The sequence below is a fragment of the Dipodomys spectabilis genome, unplaced genomic scaffold, assembly GCF_019054845.1.
Source record: "Dipodomys spectabilis isolate Male_0828 unplaced genomic scaffold, ASM1905484v1 ptg000140l, whole genome shotgun sequence".
Taxonomy (NCBI): domain Eukaryota; kingdom Metazoa; phylum Chordata; class Mammalia; order Rodentia; family Heteromyidae; genus Dipodomys; species Dipodomys spectabilis.
Genome location: NW_024870817.1, coordinates 9501481 through 9521624, shown reverse-complemented (window position 1 = coordinate 9521624; position 20144 = coordinate 9501481). Strand labels below are relative to the sequence as shown.

The 20144-nt window shown below is 36.6% G+C and overlaps 1 protein-coding gene across 9 annotated transcripts in view; it reads right to left on the bottom strand.

Moving 5' to 3' along the window:
• Mctp1 (multiple C2 and transmembrane domain containing 1) overlaps nucleotides 1–20144 on the bottom strand; it is a 415812-nt gene that overhangs the window by 303174 nt on the left and 92494 nt on the right. For all 9 annotated transcript variants that reach the window (XM_042690819.1, XM_042690817.1, XM_042690815.1 and 6 more), the window contains exon 2: nucleotides 18604–18718. In XM_042690819.1, the coding sequence (XP_042546753.1) occupies nucleotides 18604–18664 (61 nt within the window). In that variant the 5' untranslated portion in view covers nucleotides 18665–18718. The remainder of the gene's footprint in view (nucleotides 1–18603; nucleotides 18719–20144) is intronic.

Here is a 20144-nt window from a genome sequence, read left to right as displayed (position 1 = left end):
TTTTCATTTTCCTTCTTATCTTTCTCCTCCTCTCATCCTATCATTTTCTTCTATCAGTATTTCTTTATACTTACATAAACTTTAAGTGTTTCATTTTTTTAAATTTAAATTTTTGTTTTTTCATCTTTTCTTGTTTTTTTTATCTCTCTCCTTTCATTCTGTCCTATCCATTTCCTCTCTGAGATTAAGACTTGGTTAAATTCACTCTTTCCTTTTACCTCTCCCTCTAATCCTATTTTCCCCTATATTTCTCCCTAAACCTATTAATTTCTGATCTGTTGAATCTCTCTTTGATGCTCTTAGCCCATTAATCAGTTTTTTGATGGTGAATAGATTGTATCTATTGAATTAGATTGTAGCTACAGCCATTTTGACTATGCAACTACAAGACTCTGGTTGATGCTTGCATTAAAATAGTGTTCTAGTGCAAAATTGGTGTTACTTTCATACCAAATGGGCAGAACAAGCCAGACAAACACAAGAAAAATGGCAAGCCCAGGTATCTCAACTCCCACTCATGATAATCAAGTGATAGAACCTCAGATTTCTCAGCAGAGACAATTAAAGCAAGACGAGCCTGGAATGATGTATGCCATGCCCTAAAGACAAACAACTATCAACCAAGATATTGTACCCAGCTAAACTCTCCTTCATAATAGAAGGTCAAATAAAAAGGTCACTACATACAAATTAAGGGATTTCTCCTTCAGAAGGATATTACAATTCTAAATTTGGATTCACCAAACAATGGAGTACCCAAATTTATCCAAGAAACATTACTTTCCCTCAAAGCTCACATAGATCCAAAGTCATTAATTGTTGGGGAATTTAACACACCACTATTTCCACTAGATAGATCAACTTGGTAAAAACTCAACAGAAAAACCACAGATCTAAACAACTGCATAGATCAACTATACTTAACAGATATCTACCAAATATTTCACCAAGCAGCATCAGAATACACATTCTTCTCAGCAGCAGATGGAATATTTTCCAAAATAGACTATATTTTACATCACAAAGCAAACTTGTCCAACTTCAGCAACATTGAAGCTATGCCCTGCATTCTTTCAGACCACAAGGGAATACAATTAGAACTCAACACCAAAAGCCACCAAAGAAAGTCCTGAACACATGGAAGCTGAACAACACACTGTTGGATCACCAGTGGGTCATGAAAGAGATTAGAAAGGAAATTCAAATGTTCATGATATTCAACAAAAATGAACACACAAATTACCAGCTTCTCTAGGAGACAGCAAAGGCAATACTCAGAGGCAAGTTTATAGCTCTGAGTTCCTACATCAACTAATTGGAGAGATCTGAAACCAACAATTTAATGAGACATCTGAACCTCCTTGAAAAAGAGCAGCAAACTAAACCCCAATCCAGTAGACGGAAAGAAATAAAAATTAAATCAAGGGGCTGGGAAGGTGGCTCAGTGGTAGAGTGCATGCCTTGCATGCATCTGGGTTCGATTCCTCAGCACCACATAAGCAAAAAGAAAAAAGCCGGAAGTGGCACTGTGGCTCAAGTGGTAGAGCGTTGGCCTTGAGCTGAAGAGCTGAGGGACAGCTCCCAGGCCCAGAGTTCAGGCCCCACGATCGCCCCTCCAAAAAAAAAAAATTAAATCAAAATTAAATGAATTAGAATCTAAAAAATCCACAGAAAGAATCAAGAAAACAAAGAGTTGGTTCTTCAAAGAAATTGACAAAATTGACAAACCCTTAGCAAATCTTATCACAAAAAAGAAGAGAGCACACCCAAATAAACAAACTCAGAGATGAGAATGGAAACATCACCACAGAAACAACCAAGATTCAGAACATTATAAGGGACTACTTCTCAAACCTTTATGCTAATAAGTTTGAGAATCTGGAAGAAATGGACGATTTTCTAGCAAATAACACGCCAAAACTAAACAAAGATGAGTTAAACCAACTTAACAGACCCATATCAAGCATTCAAATAGAAACAGCAATATGAGACCTCCCATCTGAGAATCCACCTAGGACTGGATGAATTTACAGCAGAATTCTACAAGGCCTTCAAAGCAGAGCTCACACCAATACTCCTCGAACTCTTCAATAAAATTGAAAGAGAACGTTCACTAACAAACTCTTTCTGTGAAGACATCTTAACCCTCATCCCCAAACCAGGCAAGAACTCATCAAAGAAAGAGAACTATAGACCCATTTCCTTTATGAACATCGATGTAAAACTTCTCAACAAAGTTTTCGCCAATTGACTTTAACAATTCATCCAAAAAAATCATAAGCTATGATCAAACAGGATTCATTTCAGGATTGCATTTCAATATATGCAAATCAATTAATATAATTCATCACATCAACAAGAGTTAGGATAAGAACCACATTGTTATCTCAATAGATGCAGAAAAAGCATTTGACAAGATCCAACACCCCTTTATATTGAAGGCTCTGGAAAAACTAGGAATCCATGGAAAATTCCTCAATAAAGTAAAGGCTTTAAATGACAAACCTACAGCCAGGATTATACTTAAAAGTCATTTCTTCTAAACTCAGGAATGAGACAAGGATGTCCACTCTCTACACTTCTCTTCAATTTAGCATTAGAATACCTAGCTACAGCAATAAGACAAGATGCAAAATAAAGGGGATCCAAATAGGGAAAGATGAAGTCAAAGTCTCCCTCTTTGCAGATGACATGATCTTGTATATAAAGAATCCCACAGACTCCACTCCCAAATTACTCAAGGTGATTCCAAACTTTGGCAAAGTAGTAGGGTATAAAATTAACCCTTAAGAATCAATGGCTTTTCTGTATGCCAACAATGAGAAGAGTGGGGCTGAAATCAGGAAAGCCCCTTTTGTAATAGCACCACAAAAATAAAATATCTAGTAATTAACTTCACCAATGAAGTGAAGGACCTCTATGATGAAAACTTTAAAAATCTGAAAAAAGAAATCAAAGCAAAACTTAGAAAGTGCAACCCCCCCACCCCTCATGCTCCTGGATGGAAGGATCAACATCATGAAAATGGCAATACTTCCAAAGGCTATCTACAAATTCAATGTGAGGGGCTGGGAAGGTGGCTCAGTGGTAGAGCGCTTGCCTTGCATGCCTGAGGCCCTGGGTTCGAGTCCTCAGCACCACATAAGCAAAAAGAAAAAAGCTGGAAGTGGCACTGTGGCTCAAGTGGTAGAGTGCTAGCCTTGAGCTGAAGAGCTGCGGGACAGCTCCCAGGCCTAGAGTTCAGGCCCCACAACCAGACCCCCCCAAAAATATTACAAATTCAATGTGATACCTATCAATATTCCAACCTCATTCTTCAATGAAATAGAAAAAGCAAACCAAAAATTCATATGGAGCCATAAAAGATCCCAAAAAACAAAAACAATCCTTAGCAGAAAGAACAGTGCTGGAGGAATATCAATACCAAATTTCAAACTACTACCAAGCCATAGTAATCAAAACAGCTTGGTACTGGCATAAGAACAGACCTCAGGACCAATGGAATAGGACTGAAAACCCAGAAATGAACCCACAGACCTATAGCCATCTAATCTTTGATAAGGGAGCTAAAACAATAGAATGGAAGAAAGACAGCCTCTTCAGTAAATGGTGCTGGCAAAATTGGTTAATCACCTGTGGAAAACTAAAGCTACATCCTTTTATATCACCTCACAAAAGAATCAACTCCAAATAGACGAAAGACCTCAGAGGTAAAGCAGACACCCTGAAAACATTACAGGATGGAATAGGGGAAATCCTAGGTCTCTTTGGCACAGGCTGAATTTTTATTAATAAAGACCCAGAAACACAACAAATCAAAGAAAGGTTGGACAAATGGGATTGCATGAATCTGCAGAGAGTCTGCATGGCAAAGGACATAGCTAGCAAGATCAATAGAAAGCCCACGGATTGGGAGAAGATTTTCACTAGCCATACAATGGACAAGGGTTTCATATCTAAAATATACTTGGAACTCAAAAAATTAAATCCGCCAACAAGAAACAACTGCCTGATAAATAAGTGGACTAAAGATTTAAAGAGAAACTTTTCTGAAGAGGAAATAAGAATGACCAATAGACACATGAAGAAATGTTCAACCTCTCTAGCCCTAAAAGAAATGCAAATCAAAACAACATTGAGATTCTATCTCACCCCAGTTAGAATGGCTAGAATCAAGAACTCTAATAACAACAGATGCTGGAGGGGATGTGGCCAGAAGGGAACCCTACTGCAATGTTGGTGGGAGTGTAAACTAGTTCAACCACTTTGGAAAGTGGTATGGTGATTCCCCAAAAGACTCCACATAAAGCTCCCCTATGACCCAGCAATCCCACTTTTGGGCATTTACCCAAATGATCACAAACTAGACCATACTAAAGGTACCAGAACAACTATGTTTACTTCAGCATTATTTACCATAGCTAAGATATGGAACCAACCCAGACAGCTTCACCTCAGTAGATGAATGGATCAAGGAAATGTGGTATATATATGTATATATACATACACACACACACACACACACACACACACAGACACACACACACACACACACACACACACATGCCTCCACCAGAAAGAATGACATTGCCCTATTTGTTAGGAAATGGAAAGACTTTGAAAAACTTATATTAAGTGAAGTAAGCCTGGCCCAAAGAAACATAGGTCCCGTGGTTTTTCTTATTTTTAATAACTAGTATATGTCTGGGACAAGTAGAAAGGTCAAAAGTTATGTATATATGACCATATAAGGTGAAGTTAAGTGAAATGAACCCCAAGATAGGGACACAAGTGGTTTTTTTTCTTTTCTGCTATTGTTTCTAAGGTATTAATAAGGTACCATGTGATTTTTTTTTTGTTTCTTTGTATGTTCCTTCCCCTGGTATAACCTCTCTTTTCACTGTATTTGATGTCTGTATAATTTGGGGAGGGGAAGCGAAAAAACAGAATGTTTAAATAGGGATACAGGTTGACCCACTGTAACAATGAGATGTACAAGACACTATGTTGAAAAACGAACTTTACCATTTAGGTGGGTGGGGAAAGGGGAAATGTAGTTGTGGAGGGGGAGGGAAGGGAAGATAGGGAAAAAACAAAGGAGGAGGGAACAATGCTTGATAGGAAATGTACTCATTACCTTGCTTATGTAACTCTGATCCCTCTGTACAGTATTTTCACAATAAAAAAAGTTATTTAAAAAAAGGATACTTTATTTATTTTTTACCATCCAGTGTGTTTACTTGCATATTTATAGGCACATTCTAGCTACCACTAATGCAGAAGTAAACAAATGCAGCAGTGGTTCTCACTAGAAACTATGTTGAAAATGAACTTGCGGGTGGGAACCAGGAGAGAAAAACTGGGAGGTGGGGAGTGGAGGGTAGCGGTGACTTTGTTCAAAAGGAACTGTATTCTTTATCTGACCTAGGTAACTATTAAATAGTAAAAAAGAATAATTAAAAAGTATCTTTTAGTTCACTTAAAGCACTCTTAACTATCCTCATGATAGATAGTGATAAATCTATTAGGTTTCATTAAAATGGCTTAAAGGACTGCTAAATGTCTTCTCAACCTACATAGCTCAGTGGGATATGAGGTCAACATTAATTCAGGTAAATTAGATTTATTTTCTTACAGCCTAATTAACTAAAAAATTTTATACTTATTTTATAGACCAGACAAAAGATCCACTAATTAAGCTAAAATTTAAGAATGTGTAGATACAAAAATGTATAAAATAAACTGAAATAGGAATTTAGCGCCTTTATTTTTTAAGAAAAAGTGATTGTTTCACACTTCAGATGGGTATACAGTATTCTATTTGCTTTCATTAAGCTTACCCTTAGGGTTTTGTATTTCTCTGAGTCTTAATGTCAATCCAATCAACTGTGGTTATTTTGCTTGGTAATATCAATATAAATTACAATGCTATTACTCATAATTAACTTGGAGACTTAAAGTAATTAATGTGTAATGGTTACTGCCTGAGACTTAAAAATGGTAATAGTGCAAAGGACATGATCAGTACAGAGTAGCATTTTAAAAAAATTTCTCTTTGCTTCTTTGTCTGTGGTACTGAGATTTGAAGGCTGAGCAAGGAAATACTCTGCCTTGAGTTGAGTCATACCTCCAAACCCTGAATAATGTTTTAATGTAAGTTTTAGTTTCCCAATTAAATTGAACAAAGTATAAAGAATTCCATGTCCCCCAAGCTCATATCCTCCCCAGCTGTCAATATCCTCATAGATGGGCATATTTGTTAGAATCAGTGAGCACATATTCACATGCCATAACATTAGCTGTATTGTGGTTGCTATAAAGTACTTTTGCTTTGGTTAGTAACATAGCCAAGATTGTAGCCCTTCTTGTCCTTGAGCATATGTGCTTGTCTGAAAATTTTGTTTGATTTTGTTGTTATTTAAGGTCAGACCATAAATCTGGAAACATGAAATAAAACTAAGGGGACATTTTTATGGACAAACAAAACTTGGTGCTTTTTGAACAGCTGCTAGGGGCATGGAAGGTTACTTTTCCTCACCATAAAACCTTTTCTGGGGCATGAAAAGGCTGAGGATCTACACGATACAATTAGGAATAATTTGGGAATGCTCCACATTTGCTCATTGTTTTACCAGCATTTTCCCTGATGGGGGGAAACCTTGACCCCTATCTTAACAGACAATATGACCTTTGGTTAATTCCCTTCTCTCTGGTAACCTGATTAGACAATATATCAACTCTGTTGCTAAGCAACGTTGTATAAAAATGACCCTTTGGCTGGTAAATTTCATCTGGATAAGGACAAGCAGAAACATCTGATAGGAAGCCCCTATCTTTAGACTTCCCTGTGTTAATGACTGTTGCAAGTGGAGCCTCACTGAGTAGTTATTAGAGATACTGGATCCTATGAGAAAGCAGGCCTTTATACCAGGGTGGTTCTTCCATCAAAGGAACCACTGCTCAGTGTAAAGCTTGTCTTTCTGTATTTGTACTATGTTACCTAAAGAGCCAAGGTAGAAAATGTCCAGATGTCTGTGGCAGCTTCTGTATGGGCTACAGCAAGGATATCTCATGCTAATGAGCTTTGGCTCCTGTCCGATGTCACCTTGAACAGACTGTTGTCAAGTGTATGCCCAGATTGTCTTGTAAATCTGATGTTTCATTGAACCTAAATGACACAGTAGTCAGGAAATATTGTTTTGGGGATATAGACACATTTTCAAAACAAAGTGAAAAGTTCAACTTATTCATAGTCAATTTTGCATAGGAGAGCCTCATTCTTTTGATATCTTACGTGCTCTCTGGGACTAAATGGAAGTATACTTCATTTCACATCATGAAATGGTGAGACATTATACCATTACTAGGTAGATTTTTAGTTTTGAATCACAGAAACAAAGGATGACCTAATAAAACAATGATAGTCACTAGACACTATGTTGTAAATGAACTTTACAACTTGGTGGGGGAGGGGAGTGAGGAGTGGTAAGTGGGAGAAAATGAGGGAATGTTTAAAAAGAAATATACTCATTACCTTACTTATGTAACTGTAACCCCCCCCAACACCTTTACAATAATTTTTCTAAAATGTTAAAAAAAAATTCCTTGATCAATTAGAGAGGTCTTTGGCATATGTTTTACAGCACAGATTGTAAGACTTTGGAGATTTGTCATGGCTCTCTATCTAAAGTGCATTGCCCTCTTCCTGTAACTACCTAAGTTACAAGTGTATGTGTGTGTATGTGTGTGTGTATGTGTGTGCTCATGCACACGCGCACGTGTGCACATGTGCATGCTCTCCCTTCCAGTGAGAGATGTTGTATGCTGCCATTCTGATATCATTGGTTTCTGTTATAAATCAACCAGAGTTGTTCTGTGTTTCACCAATAGCAACCTTCTTCTCTCCTCACACTTGCCTTTCAGCTGCCAGTCTTGACTACAGGCCAAAGATTGTGTCTTCAAGAGAAATAACTAGGAAGGCAGTTTCAGACCTTGTAGAAAAGATGATTGAGGCTCTATGAACCTAGGGGCAGGCTTCAGAATGTAATCTAAGAGCTGACTGGTGGTGCCCAGCAGACTTAAAAATATTAGGATTTCTTGAACAAGTTTGACCCAATAGCAAGTGACTGTGAAAACAGATTACTAACAAAGGACCAGTGGGAAAAAAAGAGGAGTTTGTGAAAGAGAAGAGATATAGGTAATAGCAGTTATTTTGAATACTATGGTTATATTTTAAGATTCTGTCTTATAAACATACCAGCAAAATGTACTTTTTTTTACATTTTTAAAAAAATTATTGTGAAAATACTGTACAGAGGGGTTACAATTACATAGGCAAGATAATGAGTACATTTCCTACCAAGCATTGTAGCCTCCTCCTTTGTTTCCCCTTCCCATCCTATCCTACCTCCCACCAGCCCCCCTCCAAAGTTGTAAAGTTCATTTTCGACATAATGACTTGTACGTCTCATTGTTGCAATGGGTCCACCTGTATCCCTATTTAAACGATTTGTTTTTTCCCTTCCCCTCCACAAATTATACCAACATCAAATACAGTGAAAGCAGGGGTTATATGGTGGGGGAGGGACATACAAAACAAACAAACAAAAATCTTATAAATGTGCTAGAAACAATCGCATGAAAGAAAAATAACACTTGAATACATATTAACCCACAATTAGGACCTCTCTCTCTCTCTCTCTCTCTCTCCATATATATATATATATATATTATATATATATATATATATATATATCACATGATTTTTTGCATCTTGAATATAAATCAGTGAAAAAGAATAAACCATATGTGTGTCAGGTAGCTTTCCTTGCTGTGATGAAATACCTGAGCAAACAATTTAAGAGAAAAAGGATTTATTTTGGCTTTAGTCCATAGTTTTGGTCCATGGTTGCTTGGCATCTTTGCTGGTGAGGAGCATGTAGTGGAGCAAAGTGGCCCATGTCCTGGCAGTGAGGAGGCAGAGAACTAAAATGAGGAGGCAGAGGTTGAGGACAAGCTATTGTTTTCAAGGGAACTCCACCCTCCCAGTGACCTACTTCCTACAACTAGGCCTCTGAAAAGTTTCCATCACCTCCAAATAATGCCAAAAAATTCACCAAGGTAACCGACTGACAATCCAAAGATGAAGTCAGAGCACTCACCACCCAGTCGCTTCCCCCAAAGTCTGGACTCTGAATATTACATGGAGAACTAAGCACTGATCATGAGCCTTTTGGAGGATACTGCATACCCAACCTACTGCAATATACTTTCTGCAGATACAAAAATATACTTGTCAGACAGGCGCTGTTAGCTCATGTCTGTAGTCCTAGTTACTCAGGAGGCTGAGATCTGAGGATCGTGGTTCAAAGCCAGCCCAGGCTTTATCTCCAATAAACCACCAGAAAACCAGAAGTGGCACTGTGGTTCAAGTGGTAGAGTGCTAACCTTGAGCTGAAGAGCTGAGGGACAGCTTCCAGGCCTAGAGTTCAATCCCCATGACCAAATATATATATATGTGTGTGTGTATATATACACACACACACACACACACACACACATACTTGTCTTTCTGTGTCTTGCTTGTTTCACTCAATATAATGACTTCTTGTTCCATCTATATTGCTGAAAATGACAGGAGAGGATATAGCTTGAGATCTTAAGTTTTATACATAGTGACACATATGCATACCCTTTATACACACACACTCACTATATATAATGTGGATATACAACTATGCATTTATATATATATATTTTTTTGGTTGGTGTGGCTCTTGAACTCTGGGCCTGGGCACTGTCCCTCAGCTCTTCAGCTCAAGGTTAGTGCTCAACCACTTGAGCTACAGTGTCACTTCTGCCTTTTTCTATTTATATGATGCTGAGGAATTGAACCCAGGGCCTCATGCATGGGAGGTAAGCACCCTACCACTGAGCCATCTTCCCAGCCCCCATTTATATATTTTTGCACAACCAACCTATGGTCTGTATCAAAATGATTAGAAGAGCATGAAATTTCCAACAGCTAAAAATGATGAATGGCTGAGGAGATGGAATGTTTTAACCCTGAGTTGACTAAAGACCTAAACAACTTAAATATCAAAATTATTTAAGAACATTGCCACTGTAATTTTTAAAAGAAATCTGCAATGACAGGTTAAGAAAATCACAGTGACATGTGTGTAAATGAGTGTGTCTCCATCAGGTACACAAGCTGATGTCTGTCTCTCATCATTGATAAGAAATTTAAAAAATCAGTTGACTAGGAGCATATTCATTTCACTATCAGCACAAAATACAACGTAAACAGTTCTGTTCTTAGTCAACATAGTATATTTAAACCTGAGCAAATCTGAAGAAAGGGCTAAGAAGAATTGAGCTCCTCCTACTCAGAAATACACGTAGCTTACTTCACTTAAAATTATATTAAGTGAAGTAAGCTAGGCCCAAAGAAACATAGGTTCCATGGTTTCCCTTACTTGCAAAAACTAGTATATGTCTGAGTCAAGCAGAAAAGGTCAGATAAGTTGATGTAAGGGAAATAAACACTAAAATATGTATTCAATTATTTTTTTCTTTCATGGATTGTTTCTAACACATTTATAAGATTATTTCTTTGTTGCTTTGTATGTCCCTCCCCCAAGGTATAACCCCTGCTTTCACTCTATTTGATGTTGTTATAATTTGTGGAGGGGAAGGGAAAAAACAAATCGTTTAAATAGGGATACATGTGGACCCATTGCAACAATGAGATGTACAAGTTGTTATGTTGAAAACGAACTTTACAACTTTGGTGGTGGGGGGGAGGAGGGTTGGGGGGCGGGGAGAGGATAGGAAGGGATGGGAAGGGGAAACAAAGGAGGAGGCTACAATGCTTGATAAGAAATGTACTCATTATCTTGCCCATGTAATTGTAACCCCTCTGTACAGTATTTTCACAATTAAAAAAAAGATAAATTATTTTAAAAAAAAAAAAAAAGAAATTGCTCATCTAGGAAAAAAAGAATGTCTGTCACGTTCTGTTTGTTTCTGGGCACCAGGGTCTGAACTCAGGATCTCCTGCATACTAGGTATATACTGTGTCACTAGGCCACATCTCCAACCCACATAATGCCTAATTTTCTGATGAACTTTAATGAAATTAAGATTTGTTTTAGAGAGCGTCAGTATATTCTATGTGTTTGAAACTGGGAGATTTTGAGAGTGAAATGGAGTGCTATTAATTAAAATTGTGTCCATCAACATGTTAAAAAAAACCCAATCTGCCCCCAGGTAAACTGTGATAAATGCCTATTCTATCATAAAAATACCTTCCAAGGAAGAAGAACAAAGAATCTGTACATTAACCGTGAATGCTTATACAGGGGTAGCAGGGAGAAGTGCTCTTAGCCAGTCTGCATGAGGACTGGAGGAAATATTTGTAGGTGACAAGAACTTTGCCGACGCCTAAAATACACTAGAAACATCACCATGTTTCGCCACTTCGAAAATAATTTTATCTTACAAGTTTTCTCAATGTCTATTTTAGTGATAAAAGTTCCGGCAGGCCCTCCAATTTGAAAAATGACTTGTTTACACTTAGAATTCAGAAATTTTCAATTTACTTAAATCAAATTTCTTGCTTTGGACAAAAGTGTTTTCTAGGTTTTCTTAGATCTGACAGCTTTATATAAAAGGTGAGTTCAAGGGAAGCTTTGCTGATGATAAACATCTAAGTTCTCTCCTTTCACCGAGCTTTTATAATCCTTACTGAAAATGTGATTCTTATACCACTTAGAAACTCTCTTTTAGCACAGACATCAGACTCACTGTAGATCCAAGAGTCTCAGCTGCAGTTATTGAGAGTCTCTAATTTAGCTCAATGCAGGGATTTCTAACAGTTTTAAATACAGTAATAATAGCCAAGCACCAGTGGCTCAGTTCTATAAGCCTGGCTACCCAGGAGGCTGAGATCTTAAGATCATTTTTAAAAGCCAGCCTTGGCAGGAAAGTCTGTGAGACTCTTATCTCCAATTAACTATCAAAAAGCTGAAAGTGGAGCTGTGGCTCAACTGGTAGAGCACTAGCCATCAGCAAAATAAGCTCAAAGAGTGTGGCCTGGCCCTGAGTTCAATTCCGAAGACCTGAACAAAAAATACAGTAATAAGTTCACAGCGATCTCTTTTTATTACTATCAGTTAGTTGTACAAGGGGGTTTATTTTGATGCATCCTTGTATACATATAACGTACCTTGCTCACACTCCTCCACCATACTGCTTTATCCCCACCCTCTTTCAGATTATTTAAATTTGTTCATAACACATGAAAATAAATAATTATTATCCTCTTGTACAGATTAGCTTTGATACTTCACAAGATATGTCCAAGTCTTAGTCTCTGGTCCCAATGAATGTGACCTCATTTGGAATTAAGGTCTTTATATAAACAATTATGGACCTTGTGATAAGAATATTGTAGATTGAGGGTGGATCCTAAATCTATGATTGGTATCTTTATAAAAAAAAAAAAAGGAGAGGAGATAAACACAGAAATACGGGGTGGGGTGGTGACAGCTGAGTTTTTCTTTTCTGCTACTATGTGTACTCATCTGGGATTTGAGACACAGGGGGCACAAGCATCTTGGTCTTGCTGGGCAGCAAGTGAAGATATTGATATAATAGATGACAATAGCGCAATCTCTACTGATTCTCCTAGTTATACAAGTGTCTCATGTGGATCCTAGGCACCATCAACCTTAAATTTTCAGTAGTTTTTTTTTTTTTTCCCCCGCTCCAGTTCCCTTTTCCAAATCCTCCTGCATCCTACTGGACATTTTCCTGAATCTTCTCACATTCTTCCCCACTCTCCTTTTCACACTTACAATCCCAGTCCAAGCCCTCAAAACCATATTACTTCCTGACTATAGGGCTTTCCTCTCACTTCAAACTACCTATTTTCATGGAATTACCATACAAATTATATGTATATAAACAAACCTCATTTGAATGTATGTACATAAATTCATATGTATAAAATATGTGTATGTAAATTCACAACCCAGCAGGATCTATTTAATCCAGTATTTAATACAACTGTTATCCATAGATGGATAGAAGATAATTCACCCCCACTTAACTTAGATTAAGTATTTCTTATCTTTATCTAAAAGAAATTTTACAAATATGAAAGTAAAATAAACTTGTTAGACTGAGTTGGAGTTAGCATTTCAAACCCTTTCACATTCTCACAAAGTAATATTTTCTCTATTTTTAAAGTATGTGACATCTCCTTCTTCTGAAAGTTGTATTATATTTTTTTGGCAGAGATGTTTGTAGAGAATCCAATAAGAAAGGTAGTGGTAAGTACATAATGAAATTCAGACTCAGATTTGTGGAGCCCAGGGAAAGATGAACAAGACTGCACACTATCTATGAGGTAGAGGCTTCACAGCTCAGAATGGTGTCATCTGGTAACAGAGCAGGCATGGTGTTTTTTTCATGATTATTTGAGCTTATGCATTTTTGACAAGAGTGCTACAAAATTGTATGTAGTTCTTGGTGTCTGTCAGGAGGCACATGATACCTGCAAGTTTCATTACTTCCTCAAAATTGTTCATTTCATTAGAGTGGTTTTGATTATGGTTTTCCACATGTGAGCACTATTTTTCACTTTGTAAACTGTACACAGAAATACTTGAATGTGCTGAAACTCTTACTCCCTATCATAATTTCAACACATACAGTTTTCACATCTTCTGATGATCTCTTCATAAAATAATTTTGACTGTGGTGTTTGTTAAGAGTGTTTTTTCTATTTCTATCTTCACTTCTGCATTTGTGCACTGGAATTCTACCATAAGAAAACCTATAACACTGGGCTCTGGTGGTTCATTCTTATATTGCTAGCTACTCAGGAGGCTGAGATCTAGGATCAATGTTCAGAGCCAGCCTTCACAGACAAATCCTCAAGAGTCTGATACTAATTAACCAGCAAAAAAAAAAAAAAAACACCCAAAAAACAAACACAAACAAAACAAAATAAAAACCGAAAGTGGTAGAGTACCAGCTGTGAGCAAAAAACACCAAGTGATTTTCTTTCTAAGGAATGACCTTATTTGAATTCTTCCTTGAATCTACCATATTTCAGTTAATATATTTTTATATAATTTCATAACATCCAATATATTTACTTATAATTGCATAACATCCAATATATTTACTTACAGGTAATAAACTAAATTTAGCTTCCACATATAAGGGAAAATATGCATCCTTTCTCTTTCTGGACCTGACTTACTTCACTTAATTTTTTTTCTAGATCTTTCAAAGTTCAGCAGGAACCAGGTACTTAGGTGGGGAATGTGACATCAAGAGGAAAAAGATAGACAAATGAAGAGGAGAAGGGGAAAATGCAGTCAAAAAAACCAATGCATATCCTTTGAAGTTAAGGGAAAGGAGGGAAGAGAAAGGGCCAGGAGAGGGATGTATGAGAAGGTTGAAAGGGGTAATACTGATCAGATAGATTGTATTCCTAAACTGCTTTGTTGAATGGCAACTCCTTTGTATAACCATTTAAATCCAATAAAAATAAAATTTAAAAAGCCAAGTAAGAGTTCAAGGACTTGAGCTTAAGCTCCAATGTGCGCGCGCATGTGTGCGCGCGCGCACACACACACACAAGTGAAAATGGAACTAGGAAACTTGAGGGAATTAATGGGGTTGTGATAGATAGATGGTGGTGGGGAGAATGATAGCACAGATGACACTGGTCAAAAGTGACATCAAGGGGTGGTGCACATTGTTCTAATAAATTGACATGTTGAATTAAAACATTTTTAATAAGTTTTTTATTGTGAAAATACTGTACAGAGAAGTTACAATCACATGAGCAAGGTAATGAGTATATTTCTTATCAAGCATTGTTTTTCCCCTACCATCCCTTTCCTCCCATCTCCACAACTACATTCCCCCCCACCCCCACCCCCACCTAAATTGTAAAGTTTGTTTTTGGACATAGCATCTTGTACATCTCATTGTTGCAATGGGTCCACCTGTATCCCTATAGAAATAATTTGTTTTTTGCCTTCCGCTCCCCAAAAAACATTTTTGTACAGTATTTAAAGATAATAATTTTAAAAAGAAAACATACATCTTCTCTCCTATATACTCATCCATTTAATTATTTACTTATCACTATGAAGATATTTAATTCATTCCACGTGTTAGTATTCATTGAAATTATTACTTGTTTTGTTGCTACAATTATACAATCTTTGGCCATGAGGAATTTACTTGAGTTTGCTTCTCTGTCATGTTGATACCCTGCCATGGAGTTTTGAGTACTTCCTCACTTACTTGCAATGCAAAATGTTTTAGGCTCTTATGCTTTTCCATCTCAACCATTTCTCCAATATTTCTACTTACTTGTTAAGGAACATTGCCCCATTTGTTAGGAAATGGAAAAACTTGGAAAAAATTATATTAAGTGAAGTAAGCCAGGCCCAAAGAAACATAGGTCCCATGGTTTCCCTTATTTGCAATATCTAGTATATGTATGAGTCAAGCGGAAAAGGCCAGATAATGTGATGTTAGGAAAATGAATCCTTAGATATGTATTTTAATGTTTTTTCCTTTCATGCATTTGTTTCTAACGCATTTATAAGATTATCTCTTTGTAGCTTTGTATGTCCCTCCCCCACAGTATAACCCCTGCTTTCACTATATTTGATGTCAGTATAACTTGTGGAGGAGATGGGGAAAAACAAGTCGTTTAAGGATACAGGTGGACCTGTTGCAACAATGAGAAGTACAAGTTGTCATGTAGAAAACTAGCTTTACAATGTTGGTGGGGGGGGGGGGGGAAGTGGGGAGGATTGGGTGGGGGGGTTGGGGGGAGGCTGGGAAGGGATGTGAAGGGTAAACAAAGGAGGAGGCTGCAATGCTTGATAAGAAATGTACGCATTAACCTGCCCATGTAATTGCAACCCCTCTGTACAGTGTGTTCACAAAAAAGAAAAAAAAAGCCTAAAAAAAGGAACATTGTATTTAAAAGCAAATACGAGGAGCTTAGGTATGCTGCTAGCTCTCAGGCCTTCTCTAAACATACACGTAGAAAACATACACTGAATAGTATCCATCTAGGATAATCTTACAAGACAAGCAGAAAAGGTCAAAAGCAATGTATATATGACCATACAAGATGATGCTGAGAAAAATGAACCCCAAGATAGGGACACAAAAGGTTTTATCTTTGTCGCTGTTGTTTTTAATGTACTATGTGATTTTTTTTTTGTTTCTTTCATATGTTCTTCCCCCATGGTATATCCCGTTTTCACTGTATTTGATTCCAGTGCCCTGCATCTTTAAATACATTTTTCTAATTTGGGGAGGGAAGGGAAATAACAAAATGCTGAAACAAGGATACAGGTTGACCCATTGTAACCATGGGATGTCCAAGACACTATGTTGAAAATGAACTTTACAACTTGTAGGGGGAGGGAGGAGTTGGGGAGGTGGTAAGGGAAGGGATAGTAGGAGAAAAACAAAGGAGGAGGTAACAATGCTCAATAGGAAATGTACTCATTTCTTATGTAACTGTAACCCCTCTGTACAGTATCTTTACAATAAAAAAATCTTAAAAAATGAAAAAGAAAACACCCATCCACAAACACATCCATTTACATGATCTTCTGGTATATTTCTGATGGACAGTAAAATGCATCAGTTAAAACTGAACTGATACCTGCAACATCTCAAGATTTATTCTAGCCTTTTTTATTTTCTGTATTTGTAACTTTAAAATTTTTTAATGTTCTTTTTTATTATTGTTCTTATAAAGGTACACAGGGTATTTATAACTTCATTCTCCAACCCTGAGAAAACTGGCTCTCATTGTCTACCATATGTTTACTTATAGGCTAGCTCCTAGCAATTACACCAGTTTTATATACCATGATCTTTCCCTAAAGCATATCTATGTATATAGTTCCTTTCATCTTGAATGTAACGACATATATTCTACTACTATTTTACAGAATGACTTAGAGGTTTCCTGAAGGGGTATAGTTGTATTCTATTTTTAGTTCTTTTCATTTCCCAATTTTATTTAATAATTAACAAATTACTGAAATATTGTCAAAATAGAGCAATAAAAATCAGGAATGCACCTGGCACTGGTGGCTCATGCCTATAATCCTAGCTACTCAGGAAGCTGAGATTGGAGGATTTGAAGCCAGTTTGAACCAATTCCTGCAGGAAAATCCATGATACTCTTTATCTCCAATTAACTACCAAAAAAACTGTAAGTGAAGCTGTAGGTCAAAGTGGTAGAGTGTTAGCCTTGAGTGAAAAAGCTCAGGGACAGCACCTGGGCCTTGAGTTCAAGCTCCTCAACTGACACAAAAAAAAATTTATACCACAATGTTCCTTAACAAGTAACTAGAGATCTTGGAGAAAATTGTTGAGGTGGAAAAGCACAAGATGAGTCTAGAATATTTTGCATTGCCAATAACTGAGGAAGTGCTCAAAACTCCTTGGCAGCATGTCAAAATGACAGAGAAACAAAAAGGAAAGAAAAATAGAAAAAAGAGAAAATATTAGTGAACCATTTTATATAATTAATATGTTAATAAAATAATTAAAATAATCTATTATTTATTAGCTTTTCTTAAAATTAAACCTATTATTTGTAGTTTCAACATGGTAAAAAAATCTACTATTATATTAAATTATTACATTTCTTTAGAGATAGAAGACAGAAATGACAGACTATAATCCTAATCTGGTTCTTCTACTCCTTAAATACGAGCATCAATTAGGGTGAGGAGAGAGAATTACGGGAGGTCAGAAACCTCTTCATGTGTCTTGACAATGACTAACATAGATTTTTGGAGTCTCCTACCTTCTGCTAGAATGAGTTGAACCTCAAGCTCAGATTCCTGAGGGACCAGCAGCTCTAAAGGCGGTCCTGGTCTCTAACGCATACACAGCTAGTATTGGGATCTTGCAATGACTTCTCCCAGTCTACTGGGGATCTCTATTCTCTGATTATGCCTCTAGCCTGTGCTTAAAGAATCCTTCACGGGACTCTGCCTAGCTCATCAGGAGATTGCCTTAGGGTTGGGAATCTGGGAATTAAAGAACATTTGGTTTATCTTGTCTTTTCTTGTAACGTATAAACACTTAATTCACCTAGAAGCTACTACCAGGTCTAATCTAGTCTCAGTTGCGAAGAACTTGAGTCTTGATGAGATAATATAATTTTAGATTTAAAGGAACAAATCTAGGTAGCCAAAAATATCCTTGATTCTACTAAAAGATAATTTCTGGTATGACTTCAAATATCCATCTTGTGTATGTACCTAATTGTTTCAAAGTTACATGTGCTGCAGAGTCCACGTTTTCAGCACTTTGGTGGGAACATGCTGTATGGGCCATGTGAGTCAGAACTGTGGAACCTGAGCCAAAACCTTCTTTCTCATTCATGGTCAGAAGATCAAATACGTATCAAAGTATATCTTTGAACCCAAGCTTTCAAAAATTAAAATATTACAATTAATTTTTAAACTTAAGCATTCCTAAGGAAAACAAAGTTTGTCACAAACATAGAAAAAATTATGTTCTTACCTCCTCGATCTCGGGCAGCTAAACTTTGACCCCTTCTTAATGTAATATCCAATTGGTACATTCCGGGATCAGCCAAAGGGACATCTGCATTACTGGTTCCAACAGTATTGATCTTCTGGAAGAAATATACAAAATATTAAATTTATTATCTTCTAATTTTTCCAAAAACGAACCATATTTAATTTAGGCTAAACTACAAGAATTGTTCAATAAACTAATCATTTTGTGATTTCAGACAATATTGTAATCACCTAGTACATTAAAGCTTTTGAAATTCTTGACTCAAAAACATGCTAGTTACTAAAATATACTATTTCAACCCAATTGAAAGCTAACCAATATGATATGGCATAAGTTTCCCACACAAGACACTACAGGATTTATTTAAGGAAATTAGCATAGGAAGAAGCTGTGAAGTAAAATCACAATCAAAGATGAGTGGAAAATAAAGGTGTATAAATAAGTTAATTCCATGTAATTGTAAGTTAAAATGAAAATGATTTATTCAAGAGATCGTTGACTCATTCATCTATGCAAAAGATCTCATACCAATGGATCACACACTTTTATTTTAGGTCCAATGTAAAATATGATGTAATTATATAGAAATAAATTCTCCCAGCATTGTGACAGTATGTGCAAGAAACAATTTCTCAGTGATTTAAATTTCTAATGCTGCTTTCTATGGAAAGAAAGTGCACAAGCTATTTCTAGATTCAAACCCTTTGCAAGCTACCTGTATGGATTTTTTTAAAGTAATGATATACTCTTAATAAGCTAGACCTAGAGTTATAGACCCATTTGCAAGAGGAAGAATTGAATTTAAGTAACGTAGAAGAAACATTCAGTAAAAATTTTACAGGTCATAGTTTATAGTGTCTGCCACTTTGTACTCAGTAGGAAAGCTGGCTTTTCTTCCCATATATGAAGTTGTTTTAAATTCTTATGATGTTTTAATTCAAAAAGGAATGTTCTTTTGTTTTAAAATATGCATTGATAAGGTGAAATAGACAACAGTAGATCTTTTAGCTCCCTAATTCACATGAAGTACAATTATAAAGCAGCAGTATAAACCCTGAGATGTAATTCACATATCATAAATTCATCCTTTGAATAAATCAGTGTATTTTGTGTGGTTTTAATGTCAAGATAAGCAGCTTTCCTTGTGAAGCAATTATCACTTAGAACAAAAAGTCACATAACTTTGAGTGACAACTGAACTCATCACCTCTCTTCTGGTACAATAAAGGATACATTCTCCTCTCATAATACCCTTGTTTCTATAAACGGCAGCGCCAGTCCGCAGCACCAGTCACTCAGGCTGGAAATTGCTGAGCCATCTTTGACTGCTCCATTTCCTCCCACTCACATCCAAATAGCTGCCAAACCACATACATTCCATTTCTGTATTACATCTTCAACTCGTGTTCATTATTTTAATAACTGCATTAAATGCCCACACAGATCCTTTAAATGCCACCATATTAAACAACTTAAAGATGTGGCTTTATGAAAACTATTCTAAGATTTTTTTTTTATTG